This window comes from Pocillopora damicornis, chromosome 2 (assembly GCF_964200805.1).
Source record: "Pocillopora damicornis chromosome 2, jaPocDami1.2, whole genome shotgun sequence".
In the NCBI taxonomy this organism is placed as follows: Eukaryota; Metazoa; Cnidaria; class Anthozoa; order Scleractinia; family Pocilloporidae; genus Pocillopora; species Pocillopora damicornis.
The window spans coordinates 21386756-21414346 of NC_142671.1; the positions used below are offsets into that span (position 1 = coordinate 21386756).

At 36.7% G+C, this 27591-nt stretch overlaps 2 protein-coding genes across 18 annotated transcripts; both read right to left on the bottom strand.

The window, feature by feature from the left end:
- On the bottom strand, window positions 1-17732 carry LOC113683987 (RYamide receptor). 8 transcript variants are annotated; one of them, XM_089197306.1, is made up of 4 exons: window positions 17710-17732; window positions 16968-17027; window positions 3414-3473; window positions 1-2133 (listed from the first exon to the last, which is right to left on the bottom strand). In XM_089197306.1, exon 4 carries the CDS (start codon window positions 2129-2131, stop codon window positions 1001-1003), a length of 1131 nt encoding a protein of 376 aa, XP_089053432.1. In that variant the 5' UTR covers window positions 2132-2133; window positions 3414-3473; window positions 16968-17027; window positions 17710-17732; the 3' UTR covers window positions 1-1000. The 8 variants fall into 8 exon arrangements, 6 of the variants coding, with proteins under 6 accessions (XP_089053432.1, XP_089053436.1, XP_089053435.1 ...); XM_089197310.1 differs by lacking the exons at window positions 16968-17027; window positions 17710-17732 and adding exons at window positions 4967-5026; window positions 5709-5916; XM_089197309.1 differs by lacking the exon at window positions 17710-17732 and having other exon boundaries at window positions 16968-17034.
- LOC149050319 (tachykinin-like peptides receptor 86C) lies at window positions 13530-27278 on the bottom strand. 10 transcript variants are annotated; one of them, XM_089197311.1, is made up of 3 exons: window positions 27201-27278; window positions 16968-17027; window positions 13530-15665 (listed from the first exon to the last, which is right to left on the bottom strand). In XM_089197311.1, the coding sequence occupies exon 3, from the start codon at window positions 15661-15663 to the stop codon at window positions 14533-14535; it is 1131 nt and encodes a 376-aa protein (XP_089053437.1). In that variant the 5' UTR covers window positions 15664-15665; window positions 16968-17027; window positions 27201-27278; the 3' UTR covers window positions 13530-14532. The 10 variants fall into 10 exon arrangements, 9 of the variants coding, with proteins under 9 accessions (XP_089053437.1, XP_089053444.1, XP_089053441.1 ...); XM_089197318.1 differs by having other exon boundaries at window positions 13530-15668; window positions 16972-17027; window positions 27201-27241; XM_089197315.1 differs by lacking the exon at window positions 27201-27278 and adding an exon at window positions 25425-25470.
- Between the last annotated feature and the right edge of the window lie 313 nt (window positions 27279-27591).

Below are 27591 nucleotides of genomic sequence, written 5' to 3' on the forward strand. Positions count from 1 at the left end.
CACAATAAGACAGGTTTTTTTAATGTACAATATGATCACAAAACAGTTGACACGTACTTAAGTTAATTATATCAAGAGGCTTAATCAGACCAAGGTTTACATAATGGGGAGTGATATTTTTTATTTCCTTTTTGTTATCTCCTTAGTTTCTTTACTTCTCTTTAGCAGTTACTGCCAGTAGGATTTCTCCTTGCTTTCGTGGCAGCACTTGGTACCCTTTTTGTAACTGAGTATCTGTTGGGGACCATCTGTACCCGTAAATTAGTAGGAGATCATCGTGATACCTTAAGTTGGCAAAAACGCGCGAATTCAAAGAATCTTCGAGGTATAATTACTTCTCGGTGTGAAATTCGTAACTATGATATCCCCCTCCACACACTCCCCCTCCCCTCTTCCCCCTATGGCAATTCTATTACCTGAAAGCTGGAAATTTAAGAGCTCGGTTAATTGTTTACCTACGAAATAAAGGAGAAAATTCAAATGCAGCAACCAGTTCGTATAAACCCCCTAACATTGGAGAAATTGTCATTTTTAATTTCATCAGTGTTACCTAACTAGACTTAACTAACTCCGGAAAATTTGGAATAATCTTCTAGTTGGTTGGGGAAATCAGGACGTAAAACAGAAAAAGCCTTAATCAACTAGACACAATCGTTATATATATGTCAATCAATGAGAAATTATAATGGTCCTTTTTTTGATTCATCTTAAAATATAAATTGCCTGTTCATGTGAAGATTTTCGCCACTAGTTTATCCATATAACCTCAAACATTACATTGATACCGATACAACTAACTGATGAACAATCACGGAATTTATTTTAACGGAAACACTTGATCAAGTTTTGGCACTTTCCTCGTCATGAAAATTGTATGATCATCAGATTTTCCACGTTTCAAAATTGATTTTCAAGTCAAGTGCAAGCAATTGAAATAACTTTTAGAACAGTTAACTCAGCTTATGTTTTTCTCTCTAAAGCCTGCGCCGTACACAGAGATTTAAAGCTTAGTGTCATAGTTCACCTTTTCATTGTCTTGTGCACGTTCTGAAGAAGGTGCAACGCGAAACGAGTGCGCTTTCTGCCGGAGTACCACAATACGCTCAGTTGTTTGCAGTTCCGGCACGGATTGCTCTCCAGAGATGTAGCCTACACATGCACTGACTGCGTGTACAGGACACATGACCATTGCAACACAGGCATCCATAAATGCCAAACGAAAAGCTCTGTTGAAGGCGATGTATACCAAAGGATTTATCGCACTGTTTGCATGCGACACCCAATAAAGCAAATGCGCTGTCAACGCGGTAATTTGGGCCTGTTCAAAAAACATGAGATAATGCATCACATGTGTAGGTAACCAACACAGCGCAAAGGTCAAGACAATTACGACTAACATTTTGACAACTTTCCGCCTTGAGAGTTCAACGGGTGTCCTTGGAGCACTAGAGATACTTCCTGGTATCCTGTGAAACCACAAACGGCAACCAATGATGCTGTTGAGTACGGTTATAATGGAGAGGGGGACGGGATAGAGCAAAAAAAATAACACAACGTAGAATGTCCGCACGGCCAAAAAATTGTCCATCGGGTTATCTGCCCAAGGCCAGTCTTGAACACAATAGGAGTGCTCCCCTATGTTGAAAACTTTGTATAGTAACAAATATGGCGTCGCGGAAATCAAAGAAATGAGCCATATCGCCGCTATCACTGTTTTATGCTTCTGGAAAACGGCCTGATTGAGTGGGAAATAGATGGCCCAAAATCGATCCAGAGAAATGACCACCATCGTTGTCACGGATGCAGCAATTGAAACAGGCATGACGTAGAAAAACGCTTTGCACGTGACTGTCCCCAAAGTTCCTCCAAACCATTGGTTTGGTTGAAGGAACATGGAAAGCACTGAGTATGGCATAATAGTCAATGTCATTAACAAGTCAGCGATTGCCAGGTTCTTAATCAAAAGATTATGTATTCTCTTAGAACTTGTCTTCAAACAAACTACGTACAATCCGATAGAATTGCCAAACAGAGCTACTGTAAAGATCGCCACGTACAGAGTGATCAACACAACCTTCTCGGTGTCTGTGTAAAGCTGTATAACTGAGGCGGTATCGTTAGAAGAATTCATCCCTTTGTTTAAAGATAAAAATCATAACTGTTACTTCTGCTTAATTTTAAGAGCCAGGATTGAATCAGATTAGTTAGGAATTAAGTAACTTCCCCGCAAATGTTTAAGTCTTGCACGTGACACATTCTTAGCTTCCTTCTCCTATTCCATCCTATTTTTTACCCACTTTCGTGTTCTTCGCCTCATTACTTATTTCTTAGAAAATCTGCATTCCACCATGAAACAAACTTCCCATTTCGGGGCTTAACGAGCAGCTTAAATTTACCGAAACTTTAAAACACTAGGAAGCTGCAGATAACATGACAGCAACGCGTGGTAAAACGTTCTCTTTTTAAAAGATTGAACTTTTTTTGCTCTTGGAAAATTTTCTCAGAAACTCGATGAATTAACCGTTTCTGATTTTGTAAGATCCTCCCCTCCAGCATAGCATGTGGATGTTTAAAGCACAAACTTGACCTACTTTACGTCGAGGTTCCCGTTCTTAAAGGAGAAAATTTTGGTGATATAACGTTTTCTTTTACGAAATGTTCAAAGTATTATAATTGCGTCCGCTGAGCTATTGTTCCGGCTCTGGTTGTTCGAAGGTCTGATAACGCTATCCACAGGAAAAATCTCTATCCAATGGATAACGCTATACGCTTTACTATCACTCATCCGCTGGATAGCGATTTATCCGTTGTATAACGTTATCAGCCCTTTTGCTAAATCTTTTGTTCCTCTACTTTCACGGTTCCGCCACTGACGTGGTTTCATAAAATTCCTGCTATTGGCTCACTTTTCGCTGATCCGTTTTCTATATCCTTCCTTCGCCCTACTCACAACCCGAGATCTTTACTCAAAATATTTTTAAGCCGAGATCTATTCGTTTTGCTCATTCTCGGTTAACCCTAATCCTTGCAAGTGAAAAGTCAACATGTGTGAGGGTTTTTCTGATGCAGTCATAAATTTTCTTCAGTAACTTAGGACAATCGTAAAATTTCAATGAAAACCATAATAGCAAATCAAAATGATACTCAAAGGATAAAAATGATGAGAAGGGATTTGAAAACACGATCAGTTTTAAATATAGGACAGTTACCGAGGCTCTCTGCAAGTGACAAGTATGCAGAAAGGATGATTTTTTGTCAAATTTTGATCCTTACGTCCGATTCCTGATCCTCTCGCTTCTAATTTTTGGTCTTTTCCATATATGTATTCGTTAACACTTGCTTAAATAATCAGACTTTGCCTTCAAGCCATACATGGTTTTATGCGATTCCAATTCGACATTTACTGCTCTTACCTTAAGTTTATTCCAACGAACTGATATGTAGAAGTACTCGGTTATACCGAACGGGGATACCTAAATGGAGGCAATAGTAAAATTTTAAGGATAATGTTCAAATATCCTGCGTTTGTAAAGTACTATACTGCGAAGGGTATTGACTGCTCTAGAACTTAGCGTGAGCCAGAAATCTCCCTATTAGTCACATCTGACCCTGGTATCTTTAGCGCGTAATTCCTAGACTTGAGCGGTGAGCCACTTGCTAGCCACAAGAGAAGCTTTAAAAATATTAAGGTTAGGTGGTTTTCGATTGAAATTAACCAACACCAATGTTATTTACACCGGATGCATTTTCGTCGCAAAGGAAAAAATAAATACTTGCAGGTGTGAATTATTTAGGGAGAATTTACAATACCAGACTATTTGGTAACCCACAATGAGACAAGGCTGTAGGATGGCAAATAAGTAAGAATTGTTTTGAGAAAAGATAATCACTTCTTTACAACCTCCTGCATTATCTACAAAATTTCCTAAAAACATTTTTCATTGCTATGTAATTTAAGGAAGTAATTACCATCTGTAAAATAAATTTATCTTCTTGATTTAGGCAACTGAAACAAGTTTATCCGTTTTGATAAAAGCATATTCACTATGGCCACTGAACACTTTAAAAAGAGATAACTACTAGAGAAACCTTCACTAATTTCGTTTTTCACCATTAAACGCGCGACCCTGACCAATCGATGTCCCTCAATCTTACCTGTGATAGAAACGAAGTATCAGACACTTTCGAGCCTGGAATAACTTTCAGACTGGATTTTATATTCATGCCAGCTTAACTTATGACATCGTACGAGCAAGAGCTTCGCATCAAAGACTTATGTTCTAAAATTTATTCGTCAAAGCTGGACACTGCTAGCCTGTAGTGATGTTAATTCAAGTTAGCTGTCCGCTTAGGTGATGACATTGACAGTTCTTGGGAACCTCTAAATATTTCTTTTGTTCCTCTACTTTCACGATTCCCTCACCGACGTGGTTTCATAAAATTCCTGCTATTGGCTCACTTTTCAGTGATCCGTTTTCTATATCCTTCCTTCGCCCTACTCACAACCCGAGATCTTTACTCAAAATATTTTTAAGCCGAGATCTATTCGTTTTGCTCATTCTCGGTTAACCCTAATCCTTGCAAGTGAAAAGTCAACATGTGTGAGGGTTTTTCTGATGCAGTCATAAATTTTCTTCAGTAACTTAGGACAATCGTAAAATTTCAATGAAAACCATAATAGCAAATCAAAATGATACTCAAAGGATAAAAATGATGAGAAGGGATTTGAAAACACGATCAGTTTTAAATATAGGACAGTTACCGAGGCTCTCTGCAAGTGACAAGTATGCAGAAAGGATGATTTTTTGTCAAATTTTGATCCTTACGTCCGATTCCTGATCCTCTCGCTTCTAATTTTTGGTCTTTTCCATGTATATATTCGTTAACACTTGCTTAAATAATCAGACTTTGCCTTCAAGCCATACATGGTTTTATGCGATTCCAATTCGACATTTACTGCTCTTACCTTAAGTTTATTCCAACGAACTGATATGTAGAAGTACTCGGTTATACCGAACGGGGATACCTAAATGGAGGCAATAGTAAAATTTTAAGGATAATGTTCAAATATCCTGCGTTTGTAAAGTACTATACTGCTAAGGGTATTGACTGCTCTAGAACTTAGCGTGAGCCAGAAATCTCCCTATTAGTCACATCTGACCCTGGTATCTTTAGCGCGTAATTCCTAGACTTGAGCGGTGAGCCACTTGCTACCCACAAGACAAGTTTTAAAAATATTAAGGTTAGGTGGTTTTCAATTGAAATTAAGCAACACCAATGTTATTTACACCGGATGCATTTTCGTCGCAAAGGAAAAAATAAATACTTGCAGGTGTAAATTATTTAGGGAGAATTTACAATACCAGACTATTTGGTAACCCACAATGAGAAAAGGCTGTAGGATGGCAAATAAGTAAGAATTGTTTTGAGAAAAGATAATCACTTCTTTAAAACCTCCTGCATTATCTACAAAATTTCCTAAAAACATTTTTCATTCCTATGTAATTTAAGGAAGTAATTACCATCTGTAAAATAAATTTATCTTCTTGATTTAGGCAACTGAAACAGGTTTATCTGTTTTGGTAAAAGCACATTCACTTTGGCCACTGAACACTTTTAAAAGAGATAACTACTAGAGAAACCTTCACTAATTTCGTTTTTCACCATTAAACGCGCGATCCTGACCGATCGATGTCCCTCATTCTTACCTGTGTTAGAAACGAAGTATCAGACACTTTCGAGCGTGGAATAACTTTCAGACTGGATTTTATATTCATGCCAGCTTAACTTATGACATCGTACGAGCAAGAGCTTCGCGTCAATGAACAAATGAACTTAAGCACCTAATAAAGCTACATTTGAGGTCACCATATTTATCACTTATTACTTTTGGCACACCCTGGTAGAGTAAATAAAGCGATATTAAAAAACCCAGGGTACATCAGGAAGCGCTTTTTGGCCAATCCTTTGGAACTTACACTTCAGCTTGTCAGTCTAAAAGGAAATAAGAAATGTTGAGCAAAATGTTGATTAAGAGCAACCTCAGGTGATTTTGTTGTTGTTATTTTTTTATTTTGTTTTTTGTTTTTGTTGTTGTCTTGTTTTTCTTGTTTTATGTTGTCCGTTTATTTTTTATTTTTTATTTTTCATTTTTTGTGTTTGTTTTTGTGTCTTTTTTGTTTTGTTTTTTTTTTCTTTAAAAACACCTCAGTTGATTTCACAAACGGTCGATTTGTTTGACAAATGTACTAGTAAGGCGACGCCAAAACATTCCAAGAATTACTACCCCTTGTCCAATATTACGCATCCAATATGGTTATTTTGCGGTTTCTAGATATTTAGCAGATTCATTTATTTTTACTCGATTGATTGAGCTAAGAGTGAGTCTCGAGTTCCTGAGTACCGATGAGTATCAGTTATGGAATAAAACAGTAGTTTCATGAAAATTCCTCAAGCAGTGAAGTATATGGTAAAATTTACCCATTTGACTCCACGTAGAGATTTCGATTTGTATTAATGTGATAAGCAAAAGGCAGGCAAAATCAGGCTTGATTGGTTGAACAAATGCATTTTCTGAAATGAAAAAAAATGAGTTTGGGTTGGCCGTCAAGCCATAGAGAACACGAATGATGAGAAACAGTGATGCATTGTATTGATTGCTAGTTATTGTGCCTGAGGTAGTCTCGTTTTCTTGAAAATTTATGTTTACTCTGTTAATTAGTCGAACCTTGTTGCATTGCGACAAGAATTATAATTGAAAGAGTGGTTGCCCAACCACTGCATTTCAAGACTGAAACTAGCAAAATGCATATTTGGGTGAACATGGCGTTTATTTAATTCTAAATCAGCTCTAGTTTTGAAATCAGTTGCTCACTAAATGAAATTACTGATTTGTCAATTTTATTGTTGTATTCCTAATAGTCAGGAATTGAATTTCTAGTGAATGCCTTATTTCGAGGCCTTCCCAGAATAAAAGAAGTCGTTTCCCAACGAAGAATGTCGACATTGACTCTTACCAAGAGAAATTACCAGAACTAAATTCAATAAAGAACATCACTTAAGAAAAAAGGAAGAAAAGGAATTCAATAAAATTAATCAACTTCCTTACCAAAGTACATGAAAGGCTTTTAAGAAATTGGCTGTTAAGTGTGTAGCAAGAGCGTGTTACAAGACGCTTCTTTTGGAAGATCTGCAGTTCGTTTCAGCTCAACCATTAAAGGCGAATCACTTTCGTCAGGGCTTGAGGTCTCAAGAAAGTAAAATATATTTGAAAAACACAGACATGTGCATCAATAATAAATCAAATGGATCCATTCATACACTTGCCAGAGCGAGAGTGAAATGGCTCAAACAGGATACTGGCTCCCCATTGTCACGTTTCCGTTCCACTAAAGAATCGGAAAGGTCTGTCTTAAATGCACGTAAATCATTCAGTTGAAGACGAAATAAGCTTGCGTTAATTACAAAATAATCAGAAGAAACACCTATCTTCAAGGGTTCTCAACTTACGTCTGTCACCGCAAAAGACAGCGATAAGAGTTTAAGAGGCTGTCTCTCTTATTTCCACCCGGTCAATTTTTGCGTCAAAAATAAATTTTCCTGAAACTCTGTTAACAGAAAGACTTTACCAAGGAAAGACCTAAATTAGATTTGGTTTGATTCGAAATAATTTTCTGACTGCATTACGGGCCATAATTATTTCCCAGTCCGTAGGGACCGTCGCAACGTCTCGAAAATTGAAAAATAGGCATATTTTGTAACGTTGTAAAATATTTGATTCGCATAGTTAAGCCACAGAATTTATATCAGATTGCTTAAAAACCTTTCTAGTTTGCCAAGAAAGTTAGAATTTGCCCTCTCAACAAATTTGAAAAGGCGAATTTTAGCATATTCTGACCACTAGAAATCGCCATCGGCCGATGGCCGTAAATAACCTTGATTTAGACGCTAAGTTTTGGGATTTGGGACCTGGTTGACGATTCTATCCTACACAGCCATTAAGTTTAGACCTTTATAGGCAAAAATATGCAAAAAACCCTGTACGTTTTCGATTTTTCAAAAGTTATGACCGTTTGAATCAGCACATGTACGAGCATTCGCGGTTTTTTTGCCTACACCAAAATCGAACCACTGGAGCAGATTTCGTCATAAATACAGCTTACCCGCTTTGCAGCCCGGCTTCATGGCTCACTTCAGAATTTTTCTAGTAACCAAATTGGTGAAATCCATGATAACTTCAACAAATAGCTAGGTGAAGATTTTAGATATATGAAAAATTCACATATTTGCACTGCGGTGGAAAGATGAAATTAGAAGATCCTCGCAGCTAAGAACACTACTGAAACTAGTAGTTGTAAGTAGGACCTGAAAAAAAAAATTTCAGGCCCGTACGGGATTTGAACCCATGACCTCTGCGATACCGGTGCAGCGCTCTACCAATTGAGCTAACAAGCCAACTGGGAGCTGGTCAATGAATTGGGTACAAATAAACATCCGAGTGAATGAAGATTTTAGATATATGAAAAATTCACATATTTGCACTGCGGTGGAAAGATGAAATTAGAAGATCCTCGCATCCTTGACCAGCTCCCAGTTGGCTTGTTAGCTCAATTGGTAGAGCGCTGCACCGGTATCGCAGAGGTCATGGGTTCAAATCCCGTACGGGCCTGAAATTTTTTTTTTCAGGTCCTACTTACAACTACTAGTTTCAGTAGTGTTCTTAGCTGCGAGGATCTTCTAATTTCATCTTTCTATCGCAGTGCAAATATGTGAATTTTTCATATATCTAAAATCTTCATTCACTCGGATGTTTATTTGTACCCAATTCATTGACCAGCTCCCAGTTGGCTTGTTAGCTCAATTGGTAGAGCGCTGCACCGGTATCGCAGAGGTCATGGGTTCAAATCCCGTACGGGCCTGAAATTTTTTTCAGGTCCTACTTACAACTACTAGTTTCAGTAGTGTTCTTAGCTGCGAGGATCTTCTAAAATAGCTAGGTATTGCCTTCGAAAAGTAGGCGGCATCCAGCGTGATTCGTGGTATTAAAACAAATGCCGGAATGGGCCACATTTCGCGGTGAATCACCCATTTAACATCGCTGCAGAGCTGAATTTTTTCAAAAATCAGAATATAAACTCTCCATGTCTGGAAGCTGAGAGAGAAATGAAGGTTTTAGGCTTCTGAAGTGAAGAAATAATCGCTTAAATTTAGATCCAGTTCGATGTTATACTGTTCTCACAAAGGTCCGCACAAAAGAGAAGACCGCTGATAGCTTGTGCCGTACGTTGTGCCATATGGTTTTGTTTTGTATCCCAAAGTAATATTTGGGCAGAAAAATTTTGGATGAAAAGAATAAATGCTTTTACCTGGAGTTTGATATCATATAATTAATAAATCAATTTCAAATATCCTGAGCTTGCTTCTCTCGGTTCCGCGTCGATTGTGTCCACAGAACAGCAACCTGTCAATAGCCGGAGAAATCGGCTACCAACGTGTTAAAAACTTGACACATGCTTCGTATGAACAGATGTTATAAGTGTTGCTTTTGGTAAATTTTCAATCGATTTCATCAAAACATTTCACTGACTACTAGATATTATAATATATTACACTATAACAACGCCGTCAGAACTTGATACCGGAAGTTAAGGTAGTTTGTATCTGTATCTGTTCTTGGCAAACTAGAAAGGTTTTTAAGCAATCTGATATAAATTCTGTGGCTTAACTATGCGAATCAAATATTTTACAACGTTACATAAATATGCCTATTTTTCAATTTTCGAGACGTTGCGACGGTCCCTACGGACTGGGAAATAATTATGGCCCGTAATGCAGTCAGAAAATTATTTCGAATCAAACCAAATCTAATTTAGGTCTTTCCTAGGTAAAGTCTTTCTGTTAACAGAGTTTCAGGCAAAATTATTTTTGACGCAAAATTGACCGGGTGGAAATAAGAGAGACAGCCTCTTAATAGCTTTAATAACATAACCAGAGCCAAGAGTGGTTGACTTTGATTCGAATTAAAAACATCAGTTCGAGGGACACAAGTGGTGTAATATTACAGTAAAAGAGGGTGAATATTTAATCACGATATTAAACGCTAAGAAGGAAAATTGGTAGAGAATATTTCAACACGAAGACCTCGTCGGTGGTTTCGTTGTGTTAATGAAAATCGAAAGGGGAATGCACGCAAATAACTGCAAAAGCAGAAAAGTCAAAGCTAAATTACGTTCACAAAATGAAAGTTTCCTGTTAAGGCAATGCTTAAATATATGTTAAGTAGATCTAATGCAACGGGGATTAAACTTGATAGAGCTCCAGCTTATAGCGTAATCCTATCAAAGGCTAATATATTTTAAACTTCTAAAACTGATTCTTAGTGTGAAGATTAAAGTTGAAGCCTGTCTGTAAATACTTGAGGCTGTACTATGGTGAGGGTAAAAAAATTTTTTCAGTGAAAATATCACATTCAAAAGGTGATCGTGACTTACTCTTTAACTCGTTTCGTTGTAGATGTTTTTCCCTTTTAATCACAAGAGACAAAATTCGTTGGTTTCGCAGGACTCGAGTCAACGAACACCTGCTCCAGCAACTATGGTCAACCAAGTTTTGTGGCTTAGTTTAAAAGTTATTGTCACAGAATTTTGAAATCGTCTTTCAAGGCCTTGATTGTCTAAATCTGATGTCGAGTAAGGAGCCCCTTTATGCACATGAGTTAATTTATATCTATGAAATAAATAATATCATGTACATGTCTTGGTGGTAAACTGAATCCGTTGCTTCATTCGCACTGACAATGCTTTCTTAGCCCCTCTGTTTCGAAAAAGATTTGCGACACCATTAGCTTATGACTAAATTCCTCAAGGAATGGACAAAATGAATCTCCACGAAACCGAAAACTCGCAGAACTAGTTCAGTATCAGCCTTGAATTACTCGCAACACGCAATTTTCGATTTAGTGTTGTTATTGCAGAACAATTCACGAGAGATAAAACTTGATAAAAGCGTGGGAAGACGTTTGTCAATCACCAAATATTTCTCAAGTCACGATTGTTTTAACTGTGTGTCTGATTGGCTACGAGAGTGGCACAAGTTTTCGGCTAATAACCTGACTCAAAACTATTCTGAATTACTGTCAACTTTCATTGCAGATGTCCATTTAGCTGAATATTAACTGAGCACTACGGGACTTACCAGGTTTGGGCGGAATGCTGAAAGATCAAATTTTATTTTATAAAGCAGAAAAAAATTTTTGTTGGTGCTTACCTTTAAAAATCGAAAATTGTCGTGTTTAGTATCCTCATCATATGAAAAATGAACCCAAAAAACTAAGAATTGAAATAAAACTTTCTCTGCTAAACAATTACACATGCAAATAGCTATTGTAAGAAAAAAATTGTCATTTTGATGGGTAAAAAAAATTAATCAACCAAAGAGGGAACAACGGATAGCAAGGGTAAAATTTAAATTCGATTTGTAAAAAGAAATAAAAAAGAGTCGTTAAGGAAACCTAAGTTGGATCGATCGCTATCCATCTTAAGCGCACAAGCTAAACACATCATTATCGAACGAAACAGATTATTTTGCCCGCCTTTAATTAATTTGAAATGAAGTAATGGCGTGCGATTTTATATTCAAGATAGTAGAGGAAACAAAATTAGACGTGACCAAACGGATGTTTCATGTTTAGTGTGAGGCTGCCCATGATGTGCTGAATATTTTCTTCATAAATTACATTCTACCCAATCCTTGCATCGGGAACGTCAGCAATATTTTCCTACCTCTCTCTGAACCTAAACATTGTTTTGCTAAAGATAACTGAGGCTCAACGTAAAATGCAATGAGTTGATTTCACATTTGTGAACTTCTCAGGGTGTTTTCTAGTCACAGCTGTCTGTTGGATCGAATTCTTATGGTCTGTTTGATTGTTTACCCAATCACTAGATAGGTATAAATAAAAAAATTTGACTCAACTGGCAGAAGTTCTGAGCTAAATACTTTGTAATCTTTATCGCACAAGATATCTTTTTTCTCCTTGTGATATGAAAAAATCTATAACTAACATAGAATTAATCTATGATCTATGCAGAACTACATCCATCTATAGCAATTTGTATTGAAATATTAATCGTAAAATTGATAAATTGTTACTTTACATTAATATATTAGCACATTTAGAAGCGAATATCGAACTAACCACGACTCTTATAGAGAACATTTTGTTTCCTTGCAAATTAAAAAATACCACTCTAGAATAAGAATCAGCAGTCAATGTCTATTTTGGTTTGGGGTGAGCATTTACGAGGGTGTCGTTACCCCCCGCCCTTCCCCGGTGTGAAATGTTCAATTCGTGCTTTGCAAATTAGCGAAATATTCATACCAATAATTTATATTGGTATGAGTATTTGAGGATCACTTTTTTATTTTTTGATGAATTATTCATTTTCATTTTTTCTTCCATTTTAACAGCAACAAACGTTTTTTTATGATTGCAAAGGAAGGAGAAAATTGATGGAGGGTACGGATGCTCTGTTACCTAACTTACACCATGTATCTTAACAAAACGATACAAATATCAGAAAGGAGAAAAGAAATCACACCTTAAAGGGTCCTTAAACAAAATATAAATAAATAGTTCCAGGTCCAGATAGTAACTATTACTGAGAAAAGTTATCCATGAAAAGTGCTCCTTTTAATAGTTTCAAAGTAGGCTTCTTCCATGTAGATATAGGAATATCAGTTCAATAGAAGTTATAACATAGCTAGTAAATTTGTCCAATCAAATTCAATTCCGTGAGCGTGCTTCACATCCCTATTGTACACGCTCATGACGTCAGCAAGCAAATCCCTCAAGAAAAAAAATTTTCTCCGCGATTTTTTACTTTGGGATTTTACTATTAAAAAACTGGTTAAGACTTCGGCGGCAATTCAAGCTAAACATGGAAAGTTGTGAGCCAGCTGATGATGAAGAACTGCCTACTTTTTCTTTGGGAATGGAGTTTTTAAAGGACAAGAAAGATGCTATGCATCTTTGTTTTTGTTTTGGATAAGAGAATTTTGTATTCAATCAGAAAATAAAGTTCATTTACACGCATGAATTCACCTGTAAGTTTTTTGACAAATCTAAGACAAGATAGTTTACAGCGTAGCGAAATGTTTTCCTGAAACAAAATTATCAGCACGCTGAAGCGTAGCAGAGGAATATTAACCCTTTTACAACTATTTAAACCATCGGGTTGAAAATGTTATAAAACATTTGGTTCATACGTCAGGTGTGCGTTCATCGAGATATGAAGCACGCGGGAAGTTTGGAGAGCACTCAAGAAGCTAGAGTTACTCTTACGCATCTTTCCTGCTCTCCAAACTTTCCGCGTGCTTCATATCTCGATGAACGCACGCTGACGTATGAACCATTTGTTAATCGGACAGAATTTCCTAACATTTAATCCGAAGGGACTGGGATTCAGGTGCTTCAAAGATGTATTTCGAGTGGCATAATCTTGAATAGTTCTCAGATACAAAAGACAATGCACAATAAGACAGGTTTTTTTAATGTACAATATGATCACAAAACAGTTGACACGTACTTAAGTTTATTATATCATGAGGCTTAATCAGACCAAGGTTTACATAATGGGGAGTGATATTTTTTATTTCCTTTTTGTTATCTCCTTAGTTTCTTTACTTCTCTTTAGCAGTTACTGCCAGTGGGATTTCTCCTCGCTTTCGTGGCAGCACTTGGTACCCTTTTTGTAACTGAGTATCTGTTGGGGACCATCTGTACCCGTAAATTAGTAGGAGATCATCGTGATACCTTAAGTTGGCAAAAACGCGCGAATTCAAAGAATCTTCGAGGTATAATTACTTCTCGGTGTGAAATTCGTAACTATGATATCCCCCTCCACACACTCCCCCTCCCCTCTTCCCCCTATGGCAATTCTATTACCTGAAAGCTGGAAATTTAAGAGCTCGGTTAATTGTTTACCTACGAAATAAAGGAGAAAATTCAAATGCAGCAACCAGTTCGTATAAACCCCCTAACATTGGAGAAATTGTCATTTTTAATTTCATCAGTGTTACCTAACTAGACTTAACTAACTCCGGAAAATTTGGAATAATCTTCTAGTTGGTTGGGGAAATCAGGACGTAAAACAGAAAAAGCCTTAATCAACTAGACACAATCGTTATATATATGTCAATCAATGAGAAATTATAATGGTCCTTTTTTTGATTCATCTTAAAATATAAATTGCCTGTTCATGTGAAGATTTTTTTCGCCACTAGTTTATCCATATAACCTCAAACATTACATTGATACCGATACAACTAACTGATGAACAATCACGAAATTTATTTTAACGGAAACACTTGATCAAGTTTTGGCACTTTCCTCGTCATGAAAATTGTATGATCATCAGATTTTCCACGTTTCAAAATTGATTTTCAAGTCAAGTGCAAGCAATTGAAATAACTTTTAGAACAGTTAACTCAGCTAAATTTTTGCTCTCTAAAGCCTGCGCCGTACACAGAGATTTAAAGCTTAGTGTCATAGTTCACCTTTTCATTGTCTTGTGCACGTTCTGAAGAAGGTGCAACGCGAAACGAGTGCGCTTTCTGCCGGAGTACCACAAGACGCTCACTTGTTTGCAGTTCCGGCACGGATTGCTCTCCAGAGATGTACCCTACACACGCACTGACTGCGTGTACAGGACACATGACCATTGCAACATAGGCATCCATAAATGCCAAACGAAAAGCTCTGTTGAAGGCGATGTATAACAAAGGATTTATCGCACTGTTTGCATGCGACACCCAATAAAGCAAATTCGCTGTCAACGCGGTAATTTGGGCCTGTTCAAAAAACGTGAGGTAATGCATCACATGTGTAGGTAACCAACACAGCGCAAAGGTCAAGACAATTACGACTAACATTTTGACAACTTTCCGCCTTGAGAGTTCAACGGGTGTCCTTGGAGCACTAGAGATACTTCCTGGTATCCTGTGAAACCACAAACGGCGACCAATGATGCTGTTGAGTACGGTTATAATGGAGAGGGGGACGGGATAGAGCAAAAAAAATAACACAACGTAGAATGTCCGCACGGCCAAAAAATTGTCCATCGGGTTATCTGCCCAAGGCCAGTCTTGAACACAATAAGAGTACTCCCCTACGTTGAAAACTTTGAATAGTAACAAATATGGCGTCGTGGAAATCAAAGAAATGAGCCATATCGCCGCTGTTACTGTTTTATGCTTCTGGAAAACGGCCTGATTGAGTGGGTAATAGATGGCCCAAAATCGATCCAGAGAAATGACCACCATCGTTGTCACGGATGCAGCAATTGAAACAGGCATGACGTAGAAAAACGCTTTGCACGTGACTGTCCCAAAAGTTCCTCCAAACCATTGGTTTGGTTGAAGGAACATGAAAAGCACCGAGTATGGCATAATAGTCAATGTCATTAACAAGTCAGCGATTGCCAGGTTCTTGATCAAAAGATTATGTATTCTCTTAGAAGTTGTCTTCAAACAAACTACGTACAATCCAATAGAATTGCCAAATAGAGCTACTGTAAAGATCGCCACGTACAGAGTGATCAACACAACCTTCTCGGTGTCTGTGTAAAGCTGTTTAACTGAGGCGGTATCGTTAGAAGAATTCATCCCTTTGTTTAAAGATAAAAATCATAACTGTTACTTCTGCTTAATTTTAAGAGCCAGGATTGAATCAGATAAGTTAGGAACTAAGTAACTTCCCCGCAAATGTTTAAGGCTTGCACGTGACACATTCTTAGCTTCCTCCTCCTATTCCATTTGTTTTGACCAACTTTCGTATTCTCCGCCTCATTACTTATTTCTTAGAAAACCTGCATTCCACCATGAAACAAACTTCCCATTTCGGGGCTTAACGAGCAGCTTAAATTTACCGAAACTTTAAAACACTAGGGAGCTTCAGATAACATGACAGCGACGCGTGGTAAAACGTCCCCTTTTTAAAAGATTGAACTTTTTTTACTCCTGGGAAATTTTCTCAGAAACTCGATGAATTAACCGTTTCTGATATTGTAAGATCCTCCCCTCCAGCATAGCATGTGGATGTTTAAAGCACAAACTTGACCTACTTTACGTACGTCGAGGTTCCCGTTCTTAAAGGAGACAAATTTTGGTGATACCACGTTTTCTTTTACGAAATGTTCAAAGTGTTATAATTGCGTCCGCTGAGCTATTGCTCTGGCTCTGGTTGTTCGACGGTCTGATAACGCTATCCACAGGATAAATCTCTATCCGATGGATAACGCTATACGCTTTGCTATCATTCATCCGCTGGATAGCGATTTATCCGTTGGGTAGCGTTATCAGCCCTTTATAAAACTGGGCCCTGGTTGCTAAATCTTTTGTTCCTCTACTTTCACGGTTCCGTCACCGACGTGGTTTCATAAAATTCCTGCTATTGCCTCACTTTCCTCTGATCCGTTTTCTATATCCTTCCTTCGCCCTATTCACAGCCCGAGATCTTTACTCAAAATATTTTTAAGTCGAGATCTATTCGTTTTGGTCATTCTCGGTTAACCCTAATCCTTGCAAGTGAAAAGTCAACATGTGTGAGGGTTTTTCTGATGCAGTCATAAATTTTCTTCAGTAACTTAGGAGAATCGTAAAATTTCAATGAAAACCATAATAGCAAATCAAAATGATACCCAAAGGATAAAAATGATGAGAAGGGATTTGAAAACACGATCAGCTTTAAATATAGGACAGTTTCCCAGGCTCTCTGCAAGTGACAAGTATGCAGAAAGGATGATTTTTTTGTCAAATTTTTATCCTTACAGCCGATTCCTGATCTTCTCGCTTCTAATTTTTGGTCTTTTCCATGTATATATTCGTTAACACTTGCTTAAATAATCAGACTTTGCCTTCAAGCCATACATGGTTTTATGCGATTCCAATTTGACATTTACTGCTCTTACCTTAAGTTTATTCCAACGAACTGATATGTAAAAGTACTCGGTTATACCGAACGGGGATACCTAAATGGAGGCAATAGTAAAATTTTAGGGATAATGTTCAAATATCCTGCGTTTGTAAAGTACTATACTGCTAAGGGTATTGACTGCTCTAGAACTTAGCGTGAGCCAGAAATCTCCCTATTAGTCACATCTGACCCTGGTATCTTTAGCGCGTAATTGCTAGACTTGAGCGGTGAGCCACTCGCTAGCCACAAGAGAAGCTTTAAAAATATTAAGGTTAGGTGGTTTTCGATTGAAATTAAGCAACACTAATGTTATTTACACCGGATGCATTTTCGTCGCAAAGGAAAAAATAAATACTTGCAGGTGTGAATTATTTAGGGAGAATTTACAATACCAGACTATTTGGTAACCCACAATGAGACAAGGCTGTAGGATGGCAAATAAGTAAGAATTGTTTTGAGAAAAGATAATCAATTCTTTTAAAATCTCCTGCATTATCTACAAAATTTCCTAAAGAATTTTTCATTCCTATGTAATTTAAGGAAGTAATTACCATCTGTAAAATAAATTTATCTTCTTGATTTAGGCAACTGAAACAGGTCTATCTGTTTTGGTAAAAGCATATTCACTATGGCCACTGAACACTTTAAAAAGAGATAACTACTAGAGAAACCTTCACTAATTTCGTTTTTTACCATTAAACGCGCGATCCTGACCCATGGATGTCCCTCATTCTTACCTGTGTTAGAAACGAAGTATCAGACACTTTCGAGCCTGGAATAACTTTCAGAGTGGATTTTATATTCATGCCAGCTTAACTTATGACATCGTACGAGCAAGAGCTTCGCGTCAAAGACTTATGTTCTAAAATTTATTCGTCAAAGCTGGACACTGCTAGCCTGTAGTGATATTAATTAAAGTTAGCTGTCCGCTTAGGTGATGACATTGACAGTTCTTGGGAACCTCTAAATATTAAACTGGCGCCATTGTAATCATCCAATGTAATCAAAAGTGACAGACTCTTAGGAAAGAAAGCACAAAATGGCTCTTTAGACAAACATTTTTTACGCGATGTAGACAAATTTCTATGAAAATCGGAACTAATATATTAATTTCAATCCCAGTAGAAAACAATGGGAAAAGTAGTGATAAGTGCATGCAGGCCGCGGATGATTATTAAGTCAGAAATTTCAAGTTTGAAGAAATCGATATTGCGCAATTTTCAGTGAAATAATGAAATAAAAAACCTCTTTGGTTATTACATTGAGATGTAATTCAGTTTTCGAAAATAATGTAGCATAAAACTTCTCTTAATTTTTTTTCCATCAAGCTGATCAAATGATCGAGACCAAAAAAGAAAACCACTCCTTGTAAATAAAAAACCTCTAAAGCATTTAAAATCGTTTATTAGTCATGGGAAAAAGGATTACGACTTCTTGACATACTGTATCCGAGATACTTATCCGACTCTATTGTTCAAATGAACTTAAGCCCTTAATAAAGTTACATTTGAGGTCACCATATTTATCACTTATTACTTTTGGCACACCCTGGCAGAGTAAATAAAACGATATTAAAAAACCTAGGGTACATCAGGAACCGCTTTTTGGTCAATCTTTCGGAACTTACACTTCAGCTTGTCAGTCTAAAAGGAAATAAGAAATGTTGAGCAAAATGTGGATTAAGAGCAACCTCAGGTGATTTTGTTGTTGTTATTTTATCAGTTACAAAATAAAACAGTAGTTCCATGAAAATTCCTCAAGCAGTGAAGTATATGGTAAAATTTACCCATTTGACTCCACGTAGAGATTTCGATTTGTATCAATGAGATAAGCAAAAGGCAGGCCAAATCAGGCTTGATTGGCTAAACAAATGCATTTTCTGAAATGAAAAAAATGAGTTTGGGTTGGCCGTCAAGCCATAGAGAACACGAATGATGAGAAACAGTGATGCATTGTATTGATTGCTAGTTATTGTGCCTGAGGCAGTCTCGTTTTCTTGAAAATTTATGTTTACTCTGTTAATTAGTCGAACCTTATTGCATTGTGACAAGAATTATAATTGAAAGAGTGGTTGCCCAACCACTGCATTTCAAGACTGAAACTAGCAAAATGCATATTTGGGTGAACATGGCGTTTATTTAATTCTAAATCAGCTCTAGTTTTGAAATCAGTTGCTCACTAAATGAAATTACTGATTTGTCAATTTTATTATTGTATTCCTAATAGTCAGGAATTGAATTTCTAGTGAATGCCTTATTTCGAGGCCTTCCCAGAATAAAAGAAGTCGTTTCCCAACGAAGAATGTCGACATTGACTCTTACCAAGAGAAATTACCAGAACTAAATTCAATAAAGAACATCACTTAAGAAAAAAGGAAGAAAAGGAATTCAATAAAATTAATCAACTTCCTTACCAAAGTACATGAAAGGCTTTTAAGAAATTGGCTGTTTAAGTGTGTAGCAAGAGCGTGTTACAAGACGCTTCTTTTGGAAGATCTGCAGTTCGTTTCATCTCAACCATTAAAGGCGAATCAGTGCTTGAGGTCTTAAGAAAGTAAAATATATTTGAAAAACACAGACATGTGCATCAATAATAAATCAAATGGATCCATTCATACACTTGCCAGAGCGAGAGTGAAATGGCTCAAACAGGATATTGGCTCCCCATTGTCACGTTTCCGTTCCACTAAAGAATCGGAAAGGTCTGTCTTAAATGCACGTAAATCATTCAGTTGAAAACGAAATAAGCTTGCGTTAATTACAAAATAATCAGAAGAAACACCTATCTTCAAGGGTTCTCCTTCACGTCTGTCACCGCAAAAGACAGCGATAAGAGTTTAATAGCTTTAATAACATAACCAGAGCCAAGAGTGGTTGACTTTTGATTCGAATTAAAAATATCAGTTGGAGGGACACAAGTGGTGTAATATTACAGTAAAAGAGGGTGAATATTTAATCACGATATTAAACGCTAAGAAGGAAAATTGGTAGAGAATATTTCAACACGAAGACCTCGTCGGTGGTTTCGTTGTGTTGATGAAAATCGAAAGGGGAATGCACGCAAATAACTGAAAGCAATAAATATCGTGACGAATAACATGCCCTCGAGTTTTTGATATTTCCTTTTAAGGCTAAACAAGAGTAAAGTGAGAGGAAAAAGCAGAAAAGTCAAAGCTAAATTACGTTCACAAAATGAAAGTTTCCTTTTAAGGCAATGCTTAAATATATGTTTTGAGTTTCATTTAGTAGATCTAATGCAACGGGGATTAAACTTGATAGAGCTCCAGCTTATAGCGTAATCTTATCAAAGGCTAATATATTTTAAACTTCTAAAACTGATTCTTAGTGTGAAGATTAAAGTTGAAGCCTGTCTGTAAATACTTGAGGCTGTGCTATGGTGAGGGGAAAAAAATTTACCAATCGATGAGATGGAGAAATTTCACTGAAAATATTATATTCAAAAGGTGATCATGACTTACTTTTTAATTTAAATCTTGCCTCAGTTGTTATGCGTTTCGTTGTAGATGTTTTTCCCTTTAAATCACAAAAGACAAAATTCGTTGGTTTCGCAGGACTCGAGTCAACGAACACCCGCTCCAGCAACTATGGTCAACCAAGTTTTGTGGCTTAGTTTAAAAGTTATTGTCACAGAATTTTGAAATCGTCTTTCAAGGCCTAGATTGTCTAAATCTAATGTCGAGTAAGGAGCCTATTTATGCACATGAGTTAATATATATATATGAAATAAATAATATCATGTACATGTTTTGGAGATAAACTGAATCCGTTGCTTCATTCGCACTGACGATGCTTTCTTAGCCCCTCTGTTTCGAAAAAGATTTGAAAAGATTTGCGGCACCATTAGCTTATGACTAAATTCCTCAAGGAATGGAAAAAATGAATCTCCACGAAACCGAAAACTCGCAGAACTAGTTCAGTATCAGCCTTGAATTACTCGCTACACGCAATTTTCGATTTAGTGTCGTTATTGCAGAACAATTTACGAAAGATAAAACTTGATAAAAGCGTGGGAAGACGTTTGTCAATCACCAAATATTTCTCAAGTCACGATTGTTTTAACTGTGTGTCTGATTGGCTACGAGAGTGGCACAAGTTTTCGGCTAATAACCTGACTCAAAACTATTCTGAATTACTGTCAACTTTCATTGCAGATGTCCATTTAGCTGAAAATTAACTGAGCACTACGGGACTTACCAGGTTTGGGCGGAATGCTGAAAGATCAAATTTTATTTTATGAAGCAGAAAAAAAATTTTGTTGGTGCTTACCTTTAAAAATCGAAAATTGTCGTGTTTAGTATCCTCATCATATGAAAAATGAACCCAAAAAACTAAGAATTGAAATAAAACTTTCTCTGCAAAACAATTACACATGCAAATAGCTATTGTACGAAAAAAATTGTCATTTTGATGGATAAAAAAAGTTAATCAACCAAAGAGGGAACAAAGAATAGCAAGAGTAAAATTAAAATTCGATTTATAAAAAGAAATAAAAAAGAGTCGTTAAGGAAACCTAAGTTGGATCGATCGCTATCCATCTTAAGCGCACAAGCTAAACACATCATTATCGAACGAAACAGATTATTTTGCCCGCCTTTAATTAATTTGAAATGAAGTAATGGCCTGCGATTTTATATTCAAGATAGTAGAGGAAACAAAATTAGACGTGACCAAACGGATGTTTCATGTTTAGTGTGAGGCTGCCCATGATGTGCTGAATATTTTCTTCATAAATTACATTCTACCCAATCCTTGCATCGGGAACGTCAGCAATATTTTCCTACCTCTCTCTGAACCTAAACATTGTTTTGCTAAAGATAACTGAGGCTCAACGTAAAATGCAATGAGTTGATTTCACATTTGTGAACTTCTCAGGGTGTTTTCTAGTCACAGCTGTCTGTTGGATCGAATTCTTATGGTCTGTTTGATTGTTTACCCAATCACTAGATTGGTATAAATAAAAAAAATTCGACTCAACTGGCAGAAGTTCTGAGCTAGATACTTTGTAATCTTTACCGCACAAGATATCTTGTTATCCTTGTGATATGAAAAAATCTATAACTAACATAGAATTAATCTATGATCTATACAGAACTATATCCATTTATAGCAATTTGTGGTGTATTGAAATATTAATCGTAAAATTGAAAAATTTTTCCTTTACATTAATATATTAGCACATTTAGAAGCGAATATCGAACTAACCACGACTCTTATAGTGAACATTTTGTTTCCGTGCAAATTAAAAAATACCACTCTAGAATAAGAATCAGCAGTCAATGTCTATTTTGGTTATCCTAAGGGTGACAAATCTCAGCCCACCCCTCAAGTGCCGAACTGGAGGGCTCCCCCCATTGACTACATGACTGATTAAGCGACTTCACTGAAAACGGAGGAGGGAGGGGGAAACCCGACTTTCCATCAGGTCGGGATGTGCGCTCTACTTTTTTGAACCTTCAGCTTTGTTACAGCGACTGTACAAAAGTTTCACCACTAATACATGTACACCATCGAATTATTCAAGTACACAGCCACCGAGTTACTTTCTCGATTTAAAGAAGTTCGTCACGCTCTTTGAAATCCTCTTCGATGAGGCCGGGTAGTTCCTTTAACTAGGGGAAAATTGTTTTACAGAACTAACAGACACTAACGAGGTAGAAATAAAACAAAAGGATCATGGACGGCTAAACCGGCTAAGAGTAGATTAACACGGATTGACAGCATCGAACTAAGATATGCAGCCTGAATTTTTTTTTTTGACGCCATGTCCGTGGCTTAGCTTTCACAGTTAAATTGTCACTGACCAATCATAGAATCCACTTAAGTCTCCCTGCTAGAGACTAATAGATCTTCCTTGTTTTCGAAGAACGAAATTCACCAAGAGAATATAAAACAGAAGCAGTTTCCACAAGCCTTTTTATTAGCAGTTCCAAAATGAGAAAATTTTTCCAGACGATTTCTTACAAGTTAAATAGGCTGGTTGAAACGGTTGGCACATTTGGTTGAGTGGCTTTGAGTGTTAATGACATTTTGGTGCTGCAACTACTATTCTGTAATTTCAAAAATAGTTTATTTTCCGCAGCACGATATTGTTCTAAACGTGCTTGAAACGAAAAGAAAAATGGATGTCTTTTACCGTCACAACTTCTTTACCGTAATGTAATAGCTTATAACTTCTTCATCGGTGGTAGTATGCGATAAAAAAGTAACGTGTAAACATAAAATTATAGTAAAATTCTACTGTGTGATTATAAATGACAGATTCCTCTTTGTGCTAAAAGTAACGAAGCGGGAGACGGCGTCGAGAGAGTTTAAGTTTGTCTACAGACTCCCCATTTTGAGTGGGAGTCTATCATTATACTATGTCCCTTGTCGATAATCTGTAGGGCAGTTCAATCGGGTAAAAAGATTAAAGAAAAACGAAAGAAAAATCGTTCGCTAACACAGAAAACCGCCTTAATTCATATCGAGTTCATACGCCTAAGTAGATCAGATAAATCTGTCGGCTTACATGATGCAAAATTATGCCCAGTTCACATGTCTTGTTAAACCACTTTCAACTGAATGAAAATCAGCAACGGAAAACGGAAAAGATGAATTTATATAGGATTCAAATAATCACGAACTTGCAGTCTCCTTATGCTAAATTTGAGGTCGACAAACATCAATCCAAGCAGCATCTATATAGGAAACAATTTCAACTCGTGTTTGACAAAACAGCTTTAGAACGTGTTTTAACTTTAGCGTTAATGGAGTTTCATTATTGAAGGGAAAACCCAGGAGGTAAATTACGCAAAAACTAGTCTTTTGCACCTGCTTCCTGCGTCAAAGATCTAGACTGAACTCTTTTGGAAAATTAATCCTTTGCTGTCACAAAGCAGAAACAGCTAACGTGCGTGTGAAAAAGGCACGACAAATCTCACTTCAAAACCAACGACAACAATGAGCTTCATATGACAGGGTAGAAATAGAAGCAGTGATACAAGTCACCTGGAGATGAAAATAAAGGGAAAGAAAGCTCCGGATTTCAAAAGACAATGAACTCTTTTTTTTTTCTAAAAGAGAGAAAACAATCGACTCGAGACCAAACACGAATGAAAACTACTACCCATAGTTTTAATTGTGTATCTCCTCATCTTTAAGATTACGAAGAGAAAAGTCAATTTTAAAACAAGAACTTTCACAATTAACATTTTTAACACTTTCTGGCTCAAAACAACAATAGTCAATTTCGTTACTTATATTATTCCCTTACCTTAAAAACAAAAGAGGAGCGAAGTTGTTCCAGTGAGGTTTCACTGAATATGCAGTTTTTATCGCTGGTGCATCAATAGTTCAACGTTTGGGAAGGGAAGTTACAACTATTAATGGAACAGTTTTCCATTTATTAAGATTAACCAACAAACCCAACAGATGTTTGTGTCTAGAAACTTGTAGCTACCTGTCACGAAAACATTATAAAGACAGGAGCTCATTCAAAACAAAGCCGTTGAACTGATTAGAGTAAAATATATATAGTAAACTTTTTTGTAGTACATATCTAGCTTTTCATTTTACTGCCCTGAGGGTGCATTGAAACGTGACCTCCATCACGGCTTGACATGCAAAGTTAAAACATCTTCTGTTGCTTGAAAAATCGAAATGAGTGACTTGTTAATGAGAGTGTTTTCACCAAAACAAACTCTCATTTCGGTTGTTTTTTTTTTTTTGGGGGGGGGGGGGAGAAAAAGCTCAAACTTTGAAAGTTTGATGTTGTGAATGGTTGCCAAAATAAACTAGCAACTTCAACAAATGAGAAAAATAATTTCCAACAGGATTTCAAGCTTTATCAGCAGAAGCAACTATAAATTGTAAAAAAATAGTTCACTGACTGATTAATCCTATCATGATTATTCTTTGAAGTTAAAAATCCGAGCCCCAGATGGGATGGGATTATTCTTTGGCCCACTTTTTATTCATATTCTAATAACTTGTCATTTAAAAGGGTAAAGTTAAAGAAAGGATTAATTCGAAATTAATTGTGGCGACCTATGGCGATCAATTTTTTGTCCATTTTAAACATTAATCTAGTCGGTCAGCACAGCGTTGCGTTGGAACCAAGGCTAATATTCCTGCTAAGCTTTTCTTTTCTTTTTCTTTCGCAAAATTTAAATTTATTATGATCGATAAATTTATCTGATTAAGAATTGCGGTTATTTTTGTCAAAAAAAAAAAGATTTCTCCTTTTAATTAGTCCTGCTTTTCATTTAAATTTTTTTTCTCGGGCTAGAAAAGACAACATTACTTTTTCCAAGAGTGGAACCAAACATGCTGAAAGCACTCCCCTTTGCCAATGAAACCTTATTTACCGATAGACACTCGAAAAATTTTATCTTAACTGAATGAGTTACGAATACACAAAAAAAAGCAATTTAAGGTACAAGATATTTTCTTACTCAAACCAAACCACCTCCGGTCGTTGTTCACTCTAAAATCTTTTAAACGCTGAGCATATTACATCAATAGCGAGAAAGTCGTAACTGCGTCAGAAAAAAAAGGCAGAATCAGAAGGAACCAATAGGAACTTCAGAAACAAAGCATGTAAGCTGCGCCAAGCACGGGAAAATGTGAGCCAGTGACCAATTCGAGTTTGGTTTTAGTCCTGCATCTGCTTGGTCGAGAACTGATGGCACCAGTTATCTAAAGCAATCAAATAGCGCTCTAAAGCAAAGCAAATGCAACCTGGGTTTATTTTTTAAATTCAATTGAAAATTACTTCATAACGAGAAATGATTACTTAATAGTTCGTCACTTTGATAATCAACGCAGGCATAGATGTGGCAAAGTTGGTAATTCTTCGGGCCATAGAGTTTCAACTCCTACATTAAGAGCAATATGTATGCAAATATTTATACTATATGAGCAGCTGAAAATCTCAACAGTTGAAGTACAGTTCTTGTCAATCCTACGAAGAGCGCGCGAACTCGAGCTCAAGGAAGTTATCTCTTTTCCGCTTATGCTAATGAACGGTGGAAAATCAGTGATTTGGATCATAATTCTAAAAGCACTACCAGTGAATTACGTAAACCGACTTTGATCATGAGTCAGAACGTAACAGGCATATGAGAGGACGTTCAATACTTGTTCTTCCCGCCCATTTATGACTGGGTTCTCGGCCAGTAGCAGAGACAACCGTCTGGGCGGGCGAGAGAAAATTGGCGGGGTTTTAATTAAGATCCCTGTATCCCTGTATTTTTTTTTTTTTTTTTTTGTTCTTCCTTGGTTGCCCTCCTATTTACACTTGTTCCCTTAATTCTAACTGACTGCCAAGAACAAGTTATTCTATATATATCTCACAGCCAAGAATGATAATAGTTCTCGCTGTGCTCTGACGTACGTCTCGCTATTAACTTTACATATCAGATCAAGACTTGAAAGAATTGTTTTGGCTGCTAGGTACATATGTGTATTTGAACTAACCGCCTTCATGGTCAAGTAAACAGGAAAGACTCGCGTTTAAGCCGGCCGAAAAATAATTAATATTGAAATCACTTCCAAAGTGCTGTTCAAACATAAAAAAAAATATGATGTATTTGAATTATTTTATGTTTAACGAAACATTTCAAAAGATAATATGAAATTGACATCGCGTTTTCAAAATAATAATGAACCTAAGATAGGATCAAGACGCTAGTGGAAAAAAATAATTCGAGTGAAGAGTATTTTCATAAACTCTCCTACAAAGACATCTAAACTGTTTTATTTTACAGAGCCCTTACAATGCCATGCACAAACTGAATGTAAATCTTCCTCCCAATAAAAGCCATGATCACGTATCGTATCTCCTACTTGAGTTGGTTTTTTAGAATTCATCGCTGAGAATCCAACTCAACTCTCGCAATGAATGAATGACGGTTTATTTAGGAGCTAGTTTTCAAGCAGAAAAATTACATTACAGAACAAACCGTTTCCGAGATGCCTCTTTTTTAAAATGAGGATAAGTGTAAACTCTTCTCTTTGAAGAAAAGAATACTACTGTGAATGATATTCATTTCTAAACAATGGCTTCGCACCTGACCTCAGTTTAATTACAGTGAAGGTCTTTGGAACACAGAAATAGAATATAATAAAAACAGGAGGTTTTAAAAGAGCAACTCTCTCGAATCTACCATCAAAAATTTGAACGCCGTAACGACATAATCTGCTAAGAAACCATGAAAAAGGAGTCTCACCTTTATGGATGTCGTTGGCTTTGTTCACGCGCCCAAGTTTAGAATAGTAGTTTGAAACAAGACATGTTATCTCTGCCCCTTTAATAGATGACGGAATATTGTTAATTGACGTAAGTTTTACATAATGAATTGATAGTAATACGACTTTTCCGTGCCGTACCTGACAGGATTTACCATCAAACGTGACTAACCTTTATACGGTTTAATTATTAGCCTCTACCTCCAAACACGTGTTACGGATTAATGTTGATCCGACTACGGTCGGTTAGACGATTTTATAATTTCTGAAGTTTCCCAGAGACAGTTTTTAACACATGCACAACAAAAACTTGTGAATTGTTATCACAGGCTCTTTATCTGCCCTTGGTGAAAAGATTAAAAAAAATTGCCG

Bases quoted from the DNA above. Each gene is read 5' to 3' on its own strand.
- LOC149050319 (XM_089197311.1), bottom strand. From the start codon at position 15,663: ATGAATTCTTCTAACGATACCGCCTCAGTTAAACAGCTTTACACAGAC.